The sequence below is a fragment of the Homarus americanus genome, unplaced genomic scaffold (assembly GCF_018991925.1).
Source record: "Homarus americanus isolate GMGI-L3 unplaced genomic scaffold, GMGI_Hamer_2.0 scaffold39155, whole genome shotgun sequence".
Classification (NCBI taxonomy): domain Eukaryota; kingdom Metazoa; phylum Arthropoda; class Malacostraca; order Decapoda; family Nephropidae; genus Homarus; species Homarus americanus.
In genome coordinates this window covers 6,824,991-6,842,437 of record NW_024737042.1, presented here as the reverse complement: position 1 = coordinate 6,842,437, position 17,447 = coordinate 6,824,991, and the positions used below count along the sequence as shown (strand labels likewise).

Genomic DNA, 17,447 nt, shown 5'->3' with positions numbered 1-17,447 from the left:
CACTTGAGTAACAAACTAAATCAAATACTACTGTACGTACTTGTTAATTATTGTTATTTGGTACCTGGCAGTCAGTACTATTACATAAACTCAAATTAATTCAACTACGCATTAATTGATAAATGTGTATTAATGAGAATTTGCATAGATCTTTAACTTTTAAGCATCATCTATATACAGTAAATGATTTTTGTTTAGTTTTAACTGATAAGGTTCCATTGATGCAATATTTTTTCAATGATTTATGCAAATGTATTATCAAACAGAAACAATTTTTAAAAATACAGATAAAAAGGTTTTAATTATCTCAGGTACCAAATAAATAAAGGTGTAAATTAAAAATACTGTACTGTAATGTCATAAAAATCATTGGTGTTTTTACATACAAAATCTACCTCTATAACATGCTGCTGAGTTGATGACTCGCATCCCAACTCAACTGACAATCTAAAATTAAAGGTTCCTAGAAAAGATACAAGAAATGAGATTACATAAAAAAAATGGACAACAATGCTTACATCTTACTGAAAAGTAGAACGGTGAACAGAGTGACAAGGAAGAACACGTAGCTAGAGACGTGGTGGTGTTCCTCAGGGCCACCAGCGCTACATCTACACTCATTATAAACCTATTTTATCTAAAATAAATGATTATGGCATGTGGATTATTCTGATAATTTGGAATAATCCAGCTTTTAAGATTTTTTGGGCTAAACAACGTCACCTAAGTCAACAATATTATAAGACTGGAAGCATATAAAGTTTATTGCTATTTAGGTGTGTACTGTATATCTAAACTTTTCTATATATCCTTTATCAATCTAAAATATAGAAGAAAGTATCACTACAACATGAAGGTCATAATATTGAGAGCTGAGCACAGTCAGGATATATATGTAATAATTATCTTGGCACAGCTGTACATGTTTATTGTTTGGGAAGCTGAAGGTTTGTACTGATGCAGTGAAGCGGAGATGGTTGTGTCATGACTAATGTCAGCTCAATATATATATATATATATATATATATATATATATATATATATATATATATATATATATATATATATATATATATATATATATATATATATATATATATATATATATATATATATATATATATATATATATATATATATATATATATATATATATATATATATATATATATTACAGTACAGTCAACCCTCGCTTTACACGGTCCCACATTCCGCGTTTACGCGGTACCCTGCCGAAACAGGAATGCTCACATTCCGCGGTGCGTGTACCCCTTTACGCGGAGAGCAGCTGGCGAGCCGCGCCATTTTTGGATCCAAACCGACCGCCATCTCTCCCGCCCTCTCCCACCATCCGCCATGTTGTGTAAGCGGCGCGAGCATGGTGCGCACAAGGTCGCCCAGTCGTCAAAACATTACCGAGTTCTTCACCCGCCACCCACCACAGCCGGCCCAAGTCAGTGATAGTGATAATTATAGTGAGGATATGGACTTATATGGACTTTGAGGGGTTTGACAAAGAGGCCCTGCAAGCCTCTGTGGTGGATAGTGATACAATTGATACAAGTGATACAGGTGAGGGCCAATAATTAATCTGCCCTCTGCCTCGGAACCAACCGCCCATCCCCGTGTACCCAGCCATCTTTTCTACTAATGTAAGTGTTAAAAAACCCAATATTATTGATATTTCTCTTAATTATTAATTGTGTGTGCATACCATCATAAAGTTAAGATAATATTTTTACTACAACATAGTTGTGTGTCGTCAAAAGTGGAGTTTGGGGGTCGGCCGGTCTCTATTTCAATTAATCCCATATGTTATGTTGTTCACTTTTACGTTTCTCACTTTCGCGGTACCCTGTGGGTTGAATTAACCGTAAAGTGAGGGTTGACTGTATATGCATGTATATATATATATATATATATATATATATAGCCAGATATATCATAAAAAATCATTACAAATATTGCATTTTAAAATGGTGTTTATCTATATCTAAATTTCTCAAACATTTGTAATACTGTTGGTATCTGTTATATAATTTAATTTTTTTGGGGGGGGAGATGATACTTGTTTTGTAGCTTAAAGTGAACTAGTTAGACACGTTTTCATTGTTTCCAGATCGAGAAACATACAAATCTGTAAGAACCTGAGGTCAGGACCAAATATGTAAATGTCAATTGGACTGATGATAATTTCAATATAAACACAGCATTTTATGTACATTTTGCAGAATTTCTTCACCATAACACTACAACAAAAAATCCTCAGTCCAAGTGAACATTCCAAGGACTACTGTATGTAATTGTCACAGACCCGATGGGGAACACTTACATAGAAGTGTGTAAAGGTTTATCTTTGTAAATTAATATTTTTGTTACCGTGAAACTTGCACCAGTGAGGCAGTGTGGGCCGCACCAGCAGGGCAGTGTGTGTGTGTGTGTGTGTGTGTTATGTGAGTATGGTGGAGAGGGTATGTACTCACTCTTCCTGCTGTAGAACAAAATAGTAAAGACGTGTGTGTGCAATAGGTCATGGTTTTATAAAGTTTTCTATACAGTGTGGTTTTAATTAATATCTCATTAACAATTATTAACTTTGTAACAATTTTGGAAATCTAATTCTGTTGTTTTGTTATATATTCGTTTGTCTACAACAACTGAGGTGTTTGAGCACGAACTCTACCCTTAAATCAGCTGATAGATCAGACAACAGTTATTTGAAAACTTAGGCAGTAAATTTTCATGTGTATCTCTGCTTCAGTAACCAAGATCATTAAGCATGAATCTTAATAAGTCTACTGTATACTGTACTAGCATAGTGAATGTTACTTAAAGATATCAGCCATAGAAACACCTGATAACTTACACTGTTTACTAAGTACAGGGTATGTATTAACTGAACATTTTATCGGTTATTTAAGAAATTATGACCAAGGTACAGCAACTGCATGTAGTGGCGGACTCAATCCGCTCTAATTCAACCGAATGCAAAATTACTAGGTCCGTACCAATGCGCCCGAGTGCGACCTGAAACTACGCCATGTGTTTACAATTGCCTAGTGACTCAAATCTCGCAGAACGAGATTTCCGGCGGAAATTACCTTCTCGGCGAGACTTCCGGATTATTTTTACCGAAAACCGGATGTTTATATCTACTTTCGTTTACATTCTATCATAATTTGAACAAAAGCTGTTTTCCAACATAAATTTCAAACAAGTAGCACATTTCAATTTCTTAGATCGCTTATTGATAATTTCAATTTTGGACCCTTCTGAGTGGGCCATTTTACAGGTTTTCCCTGTAGAAATTTTTGACCCAGTCGGCCACTGACTGCATGATAACCCTGGCAACTGAATACCCCAACAAACAACAACATATAAATGTACATGTTATACACATTAAAGGGACAGAATCTTTATAAGTTGTCTGGTATGAGGATTAAGACCTAGTGACCGATGCTTCATAACCCTGGCAAGTTGAAACACCTAAAATGTAACAATGTCATCATCTTTCTGAAACTATTTGAATTCAAACTAGATAGGAAAGTCTCAGTAAAACAATTATTATGTAAATATGGCTGAGAAATGTTTTTTCTTGCATTGTAATAGAAAGGAAAGTTTTTGTGGAGTTGAAAGTTAAGTGGGCGAGCCATCGAGTCTGTAACATAAAAAAGGTAATGATAGTTCAGTCTGGGGTAAGAGGAAGAGTGGTGATTCTTGCTAAAAGAAAGAGAGAGAGAGTGAGCGATTTTTTTTTTTAAGTGGTGTTTCTAGTGTAAGGGTTGAGGACAATGTGCATGAATTTTATTATGGGGGTTGGAACAATGGCTGAGTGGTGTGTGTGCAATGTGAGAAGGGTAGGATGGTACCCCACCCTGCCCCTCCCCGAGTTGCTAGCGTAGCACCACCGGCTGTAGACTGTTCAGGCTGGTGTCTGAAGAGTCACTCTCTTGACTTGTCTGCCTGGAGGGTGGGCCTTTGGTGGATCCTGTGATGAAGTAGGAGTCAGTTTTGCTTCTCTGCAGCTCAAAGCCGCACTCTGTGGTACCGCTAGACCAATTTCGTCCACCCCGATTACGCAGCCTTGTCGTCCTTTTCAGGCTCGGGCTGTGAACTTGTCTCCTGTCATGCCGAATGGCCTGTGGGCTTCTCAGGCTGGACACATCGGTAGTTCGGACAGGACTCTGTGCGTGCCTGCTGAGCTGTGGACTCTCTGATTCACCCTTTGGTCTTTGAGAGTGTGGGGCGAGGCAGGGGCTATTGTTCCGAACTCTATGTTGTGCAACAATCTCCTGTACATGTGAGGTTTTGGTGCTGCTTGTGGGTGCTACATTAATTTGGTCCTGAGGATGTGTTATGGGTTGCTGAGGTTGTTTGAGAACATGACCATTCCTCAGTTTGTTGTCTTGAGCATTGGTTGGTTTGGTATCTGGGACTTGCATTGTGGCAGCTTTTGCTTGTACCATCCTGACGGTCATAGCAGTTAATTCCTCATACTGTTTCCGCATCGCCTCATTCCTCTGCCTCTGTGCTTGTGTAGGCAGTGACCGTCGTGCGAGGCGACTCACTTGAAATTCTTGTCCTGCTATTCCTTCTATTTGCTGTAGTTCCTCCTTGGCTCGCTCTTCTTCATCACCGAGGTTTCTGGAGGACAAGGAACGTTCTAGCCACTCGTGTATCCTCTGCCTCTTGGCAATGCGGTCCACTGTTGTCTCTATCCCGTGTGCCTTCAAGGTCCGCAGGACCCGGTCCTTCTCCTTGGGACATGAGTGTGCTGAAAAGGTGGAATAACAGACACTTTGACCATCCACGTCCCCTACATCACGTCTGGGCAGCTTGAGGAGCCACTTATCATCCATGTACTTGTACACCTCACGCACCGATGCCCGTTTCTCAGGCTTGGGCTCCAGCAGGCGCTTGAACATTCTCAAGAGACGTGACGTGAAGTTGGTAAATCTCTTGGGAGTTCTCAGTGTGCGACGCTTCCGCCAGTTGATGTAGTCAGCATAGTTAGGATCTGTTAGGTCAGCTTTCTGCCACGGCAGCTGACCCGTCAGCAGCACATAGACAAGAACACCCAGCTGCCATACATCCTGTGGGGAGATGGCACATCAGATTAAACAGATAATGAAGGAAGACAGTCACAGTGATTACTATGTGTATGTGATCCATAGTATAAAGTTATATAAGGTCATGAATCCTGTGCATGTTAGAAAAATAAGCCTAAATATAATATCTGGCAAAACTTTCTTGTGTCATGTTAAGACTATGATTAAAATATGTTTCTTTAGCTAGACTCTAGGGTTCAATATGAAGCAGATTGAGAGAGGCTTCAGGTAGAATGGCAGGGAGGAAGGTTACCTGTGAGGTGTCAGCATGAAATCCTTCATTCTGGACGGCGTCGACAATCTCTGGGGGGGCATAAGGTAGCCACACCGTCCTTTTCTTCAGTAGTGTTCCCTTCTTTCTTGTTGAGCCGAAGTCGCACACTTTAATGTGGCTGAAGTCACTCTTGAAGATGAGAATGTTGTCCATGTTCATGTCGCGGTGAACCAGGTCCTTGGAGTGCATGAAATCGAGGGCTGAGGCAAGTTGTAGCGAGATCCTCTTAGTGTTGATTTCCCCGAGGCCTATGTCACAGAGGTTAGTAGTAAGGTCACCAAAAGGCGCGTACTCCTGGGCAAACACATAATACTCACCAGCCTCGAAGGCCACATCGTAAGCATTGAGTATGTTGTGGTGAGGACTGAGGTAGTAGTTGTAGTGGAACTCCCTAAAGAACTCGAGGCGTGAGGTGGCGTCCTTATGTGTGGCCTTGAGAACTACTTCATGTCGGGTCCTGCGGTGCTCCACCAGCAGGAGGCGGCCTCGCCACCCCTCCTGGATTACATGTAGTACCTCATATTCATCCTCCAGCTGAACCTGTCAAGTGATGGACAATTGTATTAGGAAAAATACGAGGTGGTTGATTAATTTCCTTATGAATACTCGATTTTCTACTCTCAGTTATTATTATTGATAAAATAGAAGACATCTCTCATTCTCTACCACCCTGGCCAAACCTGGACCACCCTGCCACAACCTGGCCCACCCTGGGTTAGGTTTGGATTAAGTTAGGTTAGGTTATATAGGTTTTTGTCCAAATTGGTTGGAATATGTCCGACTAGGTCCCAGGTCAAAAATTTTCCTAGATTTTTTTAAAAAATCCAAATTTTTTAAAAAAATTCCCAAAATTGTCCTAAATTTTCCTACATTTAAAACGAAAATGGGAAAATTTTCAAAAAATTTCAATTTTTTTTTTTAAATTTCAAAATTTTTTCATTATTTTTTTAAAATTTTCAGTTTTTTAATTCCGATTTTTCAAAAAATCTCCAATTTTTTTTTTAAATTTTCCACAAATTTTCAGAATTTTTTGGGCTAGTCGAAGGGAATGATTGAAAACCGTCTTTTGACGCATTCAATATTTATTGATGTGGTCAAAACCTGCGGAGGAGAAGGCGTTCATAATATTACAAGGTGATCCATCTGATACATAATTAGTTAGTCTCACACAATTTTATCTTAATTACAATCTATTAAACATACTGACATAACACAAAGTTCATAACTCTATTAATCTTAGCTTCGCTTCATTCTGCATTGTCTTATTACTCTAGGTTAGGCAGAAACGAGTAGGCGTAATTAGTGAACAATGTCATACATTACAGCAGCACTGGTCGGGACACTGCCATGTGAGTGTTCCTTTTCGTACAGGCAAAGCTGCCGCCCGCTACTGAGGTTACGAAGGAAAGGAAGATTGATTCATTACCACCGGTTTAAGGTAACAAATAACCAACTCAACGAAGTTGTTAACGCCTTAGTTAAGGACGTCCAGGTTACGGGCTAGTCGAAGGGAATGATTGAAAACCGTCTTTTGACGCATTCAATATTTATTGATGTGGTCAAAACCTGCGGAGGAGAAGGCGTTCATAATATTACAAGGTGATCCATCTGATACATAATTAGTTAGTCTCACACAATTTTATCTTATTACAATTTATTAAACATACTGACATAACACAAAGTTCATAACTCTATTAATCTTAGCTTCACTTCATTCTGCATTGTCTTATTACTCCAGGTTAGGCAGAAACGAGTAGGCGTAATTAGTCAACAATATTTCAGTGCCGAGGGGTATGTCATCACTTAGGCTGTACTTGCAAGTGCGGGTCAATGCAGATCAGTACAGTGGTCCCTTGGTTAACGAGCCCCTCGGTTAACGAGATTTTGGTTAACGAGTTACCTCCCATAAGATTCTTAACTTCGGTTAACGAGCAATCCCTCGATTAACGAGTTTCTTACGAGCCGACCTCAACATGTTTTCGCTTGCACTTGGCGGTCAGCCAGCTGTAGTATTAGTCCGCCAATACAGTAATCGGTTCTAGGGCTTAAATTCCTTACTATTTTATTAAATATCAAGAAGTTTATACCATTCAATAATTTAAAAAATTTAATATTAAATTTTTTTGTCATTTTAACAATTATTGAACATAATTGAAGGTAAGGTCACTAGTTTCTGGCGCGCCATCCAGCCCGTTAACACACCAAACAAGCGTTAGTCTCTCTCTGTTTTCAGTGGAGGTAACATCTTGCTTGAGACTCTGTAACTAAACGCTTTTTTCTGTGTTTCCAAGCAAATTATTGGTAATTTTGAAATTGATTTTACTTATTGACAATATATAGCGCAGTGCAGTGTTATTTTAAAGAAAATATTATTTATTTACATCTAGTTTAACTTAAAAGATCACGTGATGACAATGTTTGAATCCAGCATGGGGCCTAAGAGATCAAGAAAAACGATTTCAATCCAAACCAAGCAGGAAATTATTAAGAAACATGAAGAAGGCATTAGAACAAATGCGCTATGCAAAGAATATGGCAAGTCGACATCAACTGTGTCGACAATTCTTGCACAGAAAGACAAATTTAAAGAAGTGAAAGTGATGTCTCATGAGGAGGAACTTACTACTGATGACTTGAAGCAGCTGGATGAGATGTTAGAGGCTGACAATGGTGAGGAGGAAATGGAAAGTGATGTCATGTCAACTTCAGAGTTGAAAGATGTGATTTACCACTTGGAGAAGTTCAGGGAACTGGCTTCAAAGCACCCAGATGTGGAAAAAACTAAACTAGCTTTGTGTCATGTTGAGGACACAATGGTCTTCTTTAAACATAAGTTAATGGTGAGGAGGAGAGGTGCCCCACAGACCACAATTGACACTTTCTTCAGTAAAAGGCAGAGGGAATAAGATGCTATCCCTCAGCCTTCCACTTCAAGAAGGAGAGAGGATGTTCATGGTGGAGAATCTGTCAGTCCAGAGGTTCCTGACTCGCCTTCCAAGAAGCAGTAAAATGCTTCTCCTCCACCTCCACTTCCTTCTCTTTTCCCTTCTCTTCCTCCACCTCCCACTTCAAATTCACATCAGCATCATCATCCAGGAGCCTTCTACATACACACCTCAAAGTAAGTGTAATTTTCTACCTTTTTTGTTGAATGTAGGCAATTTTCGGTGAGCTGGAACCAATTACCCAAAAACCCATTAAAACAATGGTTTCGGTTAACAAGCAACCTGCTGGAACGGATTGTGCTCGTTAACCGAGGGACCACTGTATGGTGTTCCAAGAGACAACAGTATTGCGTAAATCGTCCCAGCACAAATTCTCGGACAGGAGAAGGCTGGTCTTCACAGCATGTCTCATGGAGGGGCGGGCAGCACCGCCACCAGTCGAAGATAGTTCACTCGGCAGAACCAGGACTTGTCTGTAAACACTTCTACATCTGGCGAGGTCACGGGTCGAAAGATTTAATGGCATCGCACGCCATCACTGTAGCTGAAGCCAGCGGCGATAACACTCCTGGCGTTGGGCAATCGCCCAAGATTTACGGTGTGGCGTGTTCAATAAGGTGTACACGGGTCACTGGCCTTCGGAACTCCCCAGATACGGTTCGCACAAGCACCTGGCGCACTAGACCATTGGCTCCCGGGACTGTTGTCGTGACCCTGCCCAATGGCCACCTGACTTATTGTATCTTGAACTTTGTAATTAACTATATTGAATCAGGGGTGCTTGAGGGCATTCTTGCTGTTATCCCAAATTTGCTAGCCCACACTCATTAGTCTTCAATTAGAATATGACTCCAATGTATGTGAACCACTGACCTATATATACTGCTCATGAATATGATGTACTGTATATGATTTTACAATTTTGCAAAGAAAAACAATGACAACAACATATTTATGGTAATCACCATAGGACTATATTTGGGTCATGTACAGGGAGTCCTTGGGTTACAAACGTAAGTCGGAAGTACTACTGTATTTGCATATCCTACTTACAAAACAATGTTTAAAATCTCACTATATCATCGTCTAAGTCCTTATATATATATCTAAAATCACATAATTTAAGACAAAAGAAGAAATAGAATGACAAAATACAATAAATGAAAGTAAAAAAAATTCATCTGGTAAATAAAATACTGGAAATTTCAAATTTAACCCCGTTCATGTCAGTGGGCGTTCGAAAGTCGGGGACCTCCCGTGTTTGGAGACGAGATAAATTCTCCCATTAGTTGACAGACCTTATATTCAGCTTGAGAGTTTTGTTGACACAGGGGTATTTGGATACAGCATTTTGAAAAAGGGTTACCAGGGTCATACAAGATATACAAAGTTTTTAACATCACGATGTTTAGTAATAAATGTTTTTCGTGGGTGCAGGTCATATTGTGTCGCGTCTCTGTGACAAAGCATGTTGGCACTCGGGCCTTCGTTGTTGAGCGGCGGAAAGTGGACATTGCATAAGAACATCAAGATCATCTTAATGATGTTGTAGTGGAATTCTCCCCTACAAACGCTGTTTGTCGCTGCCTAGCCGACCCCACCAATTCCCCAGTGTATGCCTCGTGGTCTAGGTCAACCAGCGCCGCCATACACCACGGAGCGGGGGTCAACTGCTAAGCCACGCCTACCCCCGCTATTTAAGACCTGACCTCGTGGTGATCTGTCTCTCCTTCTACCTACACCAACCAGCCAGCAACACCTCCTCCGCCGCTGCCTGGCGGCCTTCGCTCCTCCGCCTGCCTGGCGGTACTCTCTCCCGCTGGCGAGCATGGCGAGCCACAAGCTGTCCTTCTCTGAGCGTCCTCACCAACCAGCTCTCTCTACATCACGCTTGTAACCATGCTGCCTTCCCAGCACCAAGCTGCATTGTACATCCAATACAACATGTATATAGAGAGCACATTGTGAGTTTCCTTTCTCCATCCCATCCTGAGTACGAACCAAACATCTTATACCCCACAAATGGTGACTCCCGGAGATTCGCACTCACACAGGATGGAGGAGAAACTGATCACGCTCCCAGTCTTCAAGCAACATGGAAGACTGGCTTATCCACCCAGAAGCAGCTCTCATCGGCTCTACAGCTACTGTCTCTACACCGCAGGTCAGACACCCTAGAGCAGCTCTGCTACTCTAAGCAGACAGTCGCTCCTCTTACGACCCCAGCACACCCGTCCTGCCTCAGACGCCGACCCCGGCCCAGCAGTAACCCCTGCCGCCACTGATGCGGCCTCTGTTCCTGAGTGCGGACCCACACACCCCTCTTTCTCCCTCAGGTACTCCCTGCTAATGTCCTGCACCCTGCTGCTGTCGTGGACCCAGCTGCTGTCACGAGCCCTCATCCGCTGCTGCTGACACAGCCCCTGCTCCTGACCCAGGTCCACACACCCCAGCAGGCGCATCTGTCGACTCTGTACCTGCCGTGAGGGAAGCACAACATTCATCGTCTCCACACACCCTTATTCTCCCTCTCTACTCCCACAGATATTGTGTATCTAGACAGTTGTATCCAGCGACCGGCTCATCACGCCATCGCCGTTGTCTCACATGAGGCACGCACCGCCCGTTCTGCCTCACATGTGCTATGCAACCCTGCAGACAACAAGTCTCCTACACAGCCTGGAGGGAAGGGGGAGTATTGTAGTGGAATTCTCCCCTACAAACGCTGTTTGTCGCTGCCTAGCCGACCCCACCAATTCCCCAGTGTATGCCTCGTGGTCTAGGTCAACCAGCGCCGCCATACACCACGGAGCGGGGGTCAACTGCTAAGCCACGCCTACCCCCGCTATTTAAGACCTGACCTCGTGGTGATCTGTCTCTCCTTCTACCTACACCAACCAGCCAGCAACACCTCCTCCGCCGCTGCCTGGCGGCCTTCGCTCCTCCGCCTGCCTGGCGGTACTCTCTCCCGCTGGCGAGCGGTACTCTCTCCCGCTGGCGAGCCACAAGCTGTCCTTCTCTGAGCGTCCTCACCAACCAGCTCTCTCTACATCACGCTTGTAACCATGCTGCCTTCCCAGCACCAAGCTGCATTGTACATCCAATACAACATGTATATAGAGAGCACATTGTGAGTTTCCTTTCTCCATCCCATCCTGAGTACGAACCAAACATCTTATACCCCACAATGTGAATGTGTAAATCGCTGAAGGAATTTTAATGTTATTCGCGATTGTAAATTGAAATATTCTTCCTACTCAATTGGCGCAATAGGTCGTAGGAATACAACCATAAAATCACTGCCATATACCAAGATTTATTCAGAAAATTTTAATGAGGTGTCTCCATGGCTGTGACTGACTGTCCAAAGGGTCATTTTGTCCACTAATTACTCTGCAATCGAATCGTGGACCACATAATCAGCAAGCTCAGGAGTACCCATACTGTGATTTTCAGCAAAATCTAATTTTTGGCCCAAAACCACCAAAAATGTAAGTCTTACACCTTACAAAATTTTTGACCAAAATATACTTTTTTCTCAGAATTGAAATTTAAGGGGTTTAACTAATTAAGTACTTTCAGATGACGCTTGTTCTGCGGAACTACTCTTTAACTGTTGGACTGTAAATAATTTTTTTTAAATAATACATAAAAACTTATAATTTTAATGACAGGTTAATTACGTATGTAAACAGGTTAAAAAGCCAGGAATAAGCTGTTGAAATTGACATGTAAACACGGCATAATTTATTTTCGTAAACAAACCTTGAAAATAACTGAGGTTGTTAAAATAAAGAGTGAGGGAGATTGTGGGTAGACTGTGTATGTGTATATGTAGACGGTGTGTGTGTGTGTGTAGTTTAAACACAACACCTCTAAAAACTAATAAATCTATCTATTTCTAATGAGTGTTAACAAGCCAATTGCCTCATTATCGTAGTCAGTGAGTAATTCGTCTACATTTATCCCCGCAAAGTTTCCCAAGTTAAATATTTACTAATTTTAAAATTATAATATTAAATAAAATTAATGAATTGCTAATAAAATTATTAAAATTTGATGATTATTTAAGATTTAATTGTGTATTGTTCATAGGTAATGTTGGCTGCCATGTTGAGTCGACAGATCGGTACAGTTGGCTTCTCTGTTTAAACCTTGCTGTGTCCGAATCCCCTGTGACATTTAAACTTGAATATTCGTCTTTATATTTAATTGTTTACGTAAATTTGTTCTCTTCAATTGTTTATTATTTTTTTATTATATTTATATTCCTAAATGATTTAATTTACCATAAATTTGTATTAAGATTTATAAATACGAAGAAGTTTGTATTTATTAAATTTAATCATTCGGACGAGATGGCGTAAGGAGGAGGGCAGGACGGAAGGAGAGAGGAGAGTTCAAGAGATTGTTGTTGTCACCTGCGTCAGGTAGCGTGGGTCAGTTGTCGTCGGGTGAAAGAGGAGGGAGGAACGCGCTCAGAGGTGTCCACTATACTCTACTTTTCCTATACGGTTTGTGTTAATTTTGGTTAAATTTATATTGGGGAAGATTTAAATATATACTTCATATTTTAAGTGTTTATATGGACGAATTTAACGATATTTTGGCTGTAGACACTGTGATGTCTCGTTTTATTTTATTAAGTTACACCTTAATTTAAATGTTGTGCTAATTATGAAGTTATTGATGCACGATCGGGTGGTGTATGGTGCAGGTTAGTAGTGTCTTCGAGGTGGTAGATAATGACGAAAATTACGATGTTATTTACTTAGACATTAGCAAACCGTTTGAGTACCGTATCAGAGGGTTAAGTTTGAAATTGGATAAAATCATGGCTCGCCGATAGAACACAGAGGGTCAGCATAGATGGTGTTAAATCGGAGTGGGGCTGTGTAACCAGTGGGGTTCCCCAGGGGTCGGTACTGGGCTCACTCTTGTTCGTAATATACATAAACGATCTAGATACTGGGATCAGCAGTGACATAAGCAAGTTTGCGGATGACACCAGAATAGGGCGGCAGATTAATTCGGGGCAGGATGCAAATGCACTAAAGGAGTATATAAATAAACGGCAGGAGTAGTCAGAAAAATGACAAATGGTATTCGACACCAGCACGTGCAGCGTACTTAATATAGGAAGAACAAATACTGTCAATGTATACAGCCTTAACATCAACCTAGTGAAGTCGATTTGTGCCAGACTTGGGGGTACTTGAAGCCCGGACCTACGGCCTAGAAAACTGTGCGTTAATGTTCGAAATGAGGCTAACTATTAGGTTTTATATCTAGAAGTTTAATTAGTGCAGAGGTCATATTGCAACTATAGCTTGCGCTAGTCAGGCTACACCTCGTTTATGCTGTTCAGTTCTGGTGCCCTTATTATAGAATGGATATCAATTCACTGGAGTCGGTGCAGCGAAGAATGACGAAAATGATTCCGGGACTTAGAAACCTTCCATATCAGGATAGGTTAAAGAAACTAAACTTGCATTCCCTAGAAAGATGGAGTGCGGGGAGATATGATAGAGGTATTTAAGTGGGTGAAAGAAATCAAAGGAGTCGTAAAGTAAATATAATATCCGAGCAGGAGGATAGGGCTCATAGCAACGGAATGAAGTCGGATAAGTTTAGGTTTAGGAGGGAGATAGGAAGGAACTGGTTCACAAATAGGGTGGTGGATGAGTGAAACAAGCTTAGCAACTTTGTAGTAAGTCCTTGAATGCTGGAACGTTTTAAAAGGGGGCTAGATAGATTCATGGATGATCGTGGTAGTAACTCTCGACAGAAGCTTACAGGCTAAACGGCCTGTTGCGGACTCATGTTCATACGATGCACGTGTAGGTGTATGGTGCAAGTTTATGGTGGTGTACAGTAAAAAACATTGATCAATAATAGCTACTGCTTATTTCTGTAACTATTGTCGGAAATCGTCAATGGAACAGTTTTAAGGAAATGGTTTGAGATATTCTATTACTTTCGTGTGGATTGTTTTGATACTTTGAGTCGTTTTACTTGTGGAGTTTGTTAATTGACGTTACTTTTTGGAATTTTGTTTGTAATTAATTTTGTTACTTTTAGGAACATTGGTATTTTCATGAGTTTTTGTTACCTTAAAGACTTTAAGGTCTTTTCTGTAGTTTTTGTATTACTTTTACGATAATTTTACTAATTTGGGTATTCGTGCAAGTATTTTGGTACTTTTGTTATTTTCACGTTACTTTGTTTTTAGTGTACTTTTGTGCCAAGATAAATTAAAGTTTTACTTCGTCCTGGGTAATAATTGAGCAGGTGGAAACTTTCTATAATTGTTTTATACAAATTATTCATACTTGTATTTAGTCTTGATACATAGTTTACATTAATATTTAGTCTTGTATTCTAGGTTTTATTCCACTTATTCATATTTTACAATAATAGTTGGTCTTCATTCTAGTTTTTCTGCAACTTGATGCTCATATTGTACGTTGATGCTCATATTGGACGTTGATGCTCATAATGTATTCTATTTTGTATACAATTTGATATTTTACGTTAATATTTAGTAATTATTAGTTTTTATATAACATTCATATTTTACGTTAATAGTTAGTCTTTATTCTTGTCATTAAACATTTCATTTATTTTAAGTTGATATGAATTCATTTTTCTAGTGTTTTTATTTACATTAATAATATGTTGTTAATATTTAGTCTTGTATACTAGTTTAAAATTTATTTACAGTATATTGTTAAAATTTAGTCTTATTCTAGTTTTGTTGCTATTTATTCATATTTTAATATTTAGTCCTATACTAGTTTTTCTACAACTTATTAGTTTACGTTAAAATTTAATCTATATTGTAGTTTTTATACAACTTCATATTTTACGTTAATATTCGTATTTTACATTAATATTACGTCTTTATTCCAGTTTTTATATAACTTAATCATATCTTACATTAATTTTTAATATTTTTTTCTACTTTTTATACTTCATGTTAATATTTAGTCTTTATTCTAGTTTATACAATTTATTGCTTGTCACTGTTGAAGGTACAGGACAACCCCCTCGTTACTGCCTCCCTGATCGTAAACATTGACGGTATTGAAGCTGTCCTCCGTTTGTGGGATTTGGGGTCATTTTTATTAAAGGTAAGAATAATTTTTTTTTTTTATTGACAAAAATTAGGGTTCAGTTTTTGGCAACTTTTTATTTATGGTAAAATTAGTTTGAAGTAAAAAAAAAATATTTTATTTGAAACATTCTGGGTGTGATAAAATTGCAGTTTTGCTCTTATAAGAAATATAGGATTTTCTCATTGTAGTTGGTGGGATTGAAACCCAATGGTAAGGTTTTTTCTCGGGGAAAATCGGTCACAATATTAAAGGTTTATAGATAATTAAACCCTAATGGCAGTGCAATATGATTTGTGAGTTTCTGAAGTGTATTGACCATGTCTGTTGACCATTTGCAACAGAAGTGGTATTAGAGGAGTTGTTACAATTGAGGAGATTTAACTTCTGGCAAAGCCAAATTTGGTCTTGGGAGTGAAAATACAATACCACCACATACAGTACAGTACAGTACTCATATTTTACTTTATTTTAATGGTTTTTATATAGTTTCTTATTTTGGAGCTTTGTATCTATTTTCTATTCATATTCTTAACAGATGGATCCAGTTGGTTGTGTTGATTACTGTTGTGTTAAAGGTGTAGAAGACAAAGACCAGATTGCTGCCTCGGTGATCATAATTAAGGATACATGAAGTTCCTTGTGTCGTCCATCGAGGTAAGATTTTGGGCAGTTTTTATTTATTTTAATTCATTAGTCAAGAAACTTCAATGAAAAAATTTGGTTTACTTTAACCGTAAGACTGTACAGTATTTCAATTTGTTTCAAGATTTAATGAATTATTGTACAATATACTGGACAGTAACGGTATACTATACATAATATTTAGTATTACTGTACATATACATAACGTATATTACGTATTGCTGTACACTCCCCACAAAGTTCTCGCACTTACTCGTGCATTACAACGAAACTAATGAGAAGATTGCCGAGGTAGTTTTATTGTTAAAACATATGAAATATGGAGTAGTTTCACAAGCAGACCTGCCAACCATCGAGTTGTGCCCAGCTGTTCAAGAACTGTGATGTTCCAAGAGTGCTGTATAGTGTAGGTGTACAAAAACTACATTGACTTCTTAATTTTTTAGTTCAGTTGTTAAAATATTATTCATTCCAGGACGGCGATATGAAGATGCAGGACACAACAACCGTGAGAATGTCTTCTGGCAAACGGGACTCTTGCTGCAACACATTAGAAACCCAACTCTTTCTGCAGTTACAACTTACGGTCCGGGCTAGTCTCATTGTGGTTTGTTTACTAGTTTTGATTAATTATCTGGGTTCACAATTTAAAAATTAAGAGTAATTAGTGTTAATTAATTGCCTTTGAAATTATTTAAGTAGGTTACGCTCTTACTTCGTAGTTTTAAATGGCCTTTATATACACTCATAAATATAGGCTATTAGGGTGTTTACTGAGCTAGAAAAGCCAGGAAATATTACAAATAAATGTGGAATTTTATTTAAATTCAGTTTAACTTCAAAATGTTACGTTGCTAGAAATTTTGCCATAAAGTAATGCTGTACTGTCACATGTGATGGTCTTAAAACATATACTTGATTAATTGAAGTATGTAAGTCTTCATAAACTAAAGCTGCACCAATTTTATACTTTTATGTATTTTCTACTTGTGCTCATCAAGACTAGTCTTGCAGAGCACAACAAATGTATTACAAAATAAAAAGTAACTCCTGAAAGTTTCTTTATTTCCAAAGTCAAAATACAGCCATTCATGGACTTTGAACTATTTTCACCTTGCCCCAAAAATAAGTCATCTTATTAAGATAGAGTATCGACTTTTTGGGAAACATTACCCAATTTTTCGAAATAGATTATCATAGAAAATGGGTAATTTGTATCATAGAAAATGGGAAATATATACTTTCCTGGTAAGTTGGTTATCCACTTTTTGGGAAATAGTACCTAATTTTGCGAAATAGATTATCAAAGAAAATGGGAAATTTCAATCTTGGAAAGTTAGTTATCTACTTATCATAGAAA

The 17,447-nt window shown here is 39.0% G+C and overlaps 1 protein-coding gene and 1 long non-coding RNA gene across 2 annotated transcripts; one reads left to right on the top strand and one right to left on the bottom strand.

The window, feature by feature from the left end:
• Window positions 1-1,930: 1,930 nt before the first annotated feature.
• On the bottom strand, window positions 1,931-9,727 carry LOC121872783 (serine/threonine-protein kinase meng-po-like). Its single transcript, XM_042375840.1, has 3 exons — window positions 9,626-9,727; window positions 5,362-5,922; window positions 1,931-5,093 (listed from the first exon to the last, which is right to left on the bottom strand). Exons 1-3 carry the CDS (start codon window positions 9,725-9,727, stop codon window positions 3,894-3,896), a joined length of 1,863 nt encoding a protein of 620 aa, XP_042231774.1. The 3' UTR covers window positions 1,931-3,893.
• Window positions 9,728-12,731: 3,004 nt separating this feature from the next.
• On the top strand, window positions 12,732-17,123 carry LOC121872640. The gene is made up of 4 exons (XR_006090132.1): window positions 12,732-12,841; window positions 15,362-15,460; window positions 15,981-16,099; window positions 16,563-17,123. It is a non-coding gene; the product is annotated as an uncharacterized LOC121872640 (long non-coding RNA).
• Window positions 17,124-17,447: the final 324 nt, after the last annotated feature.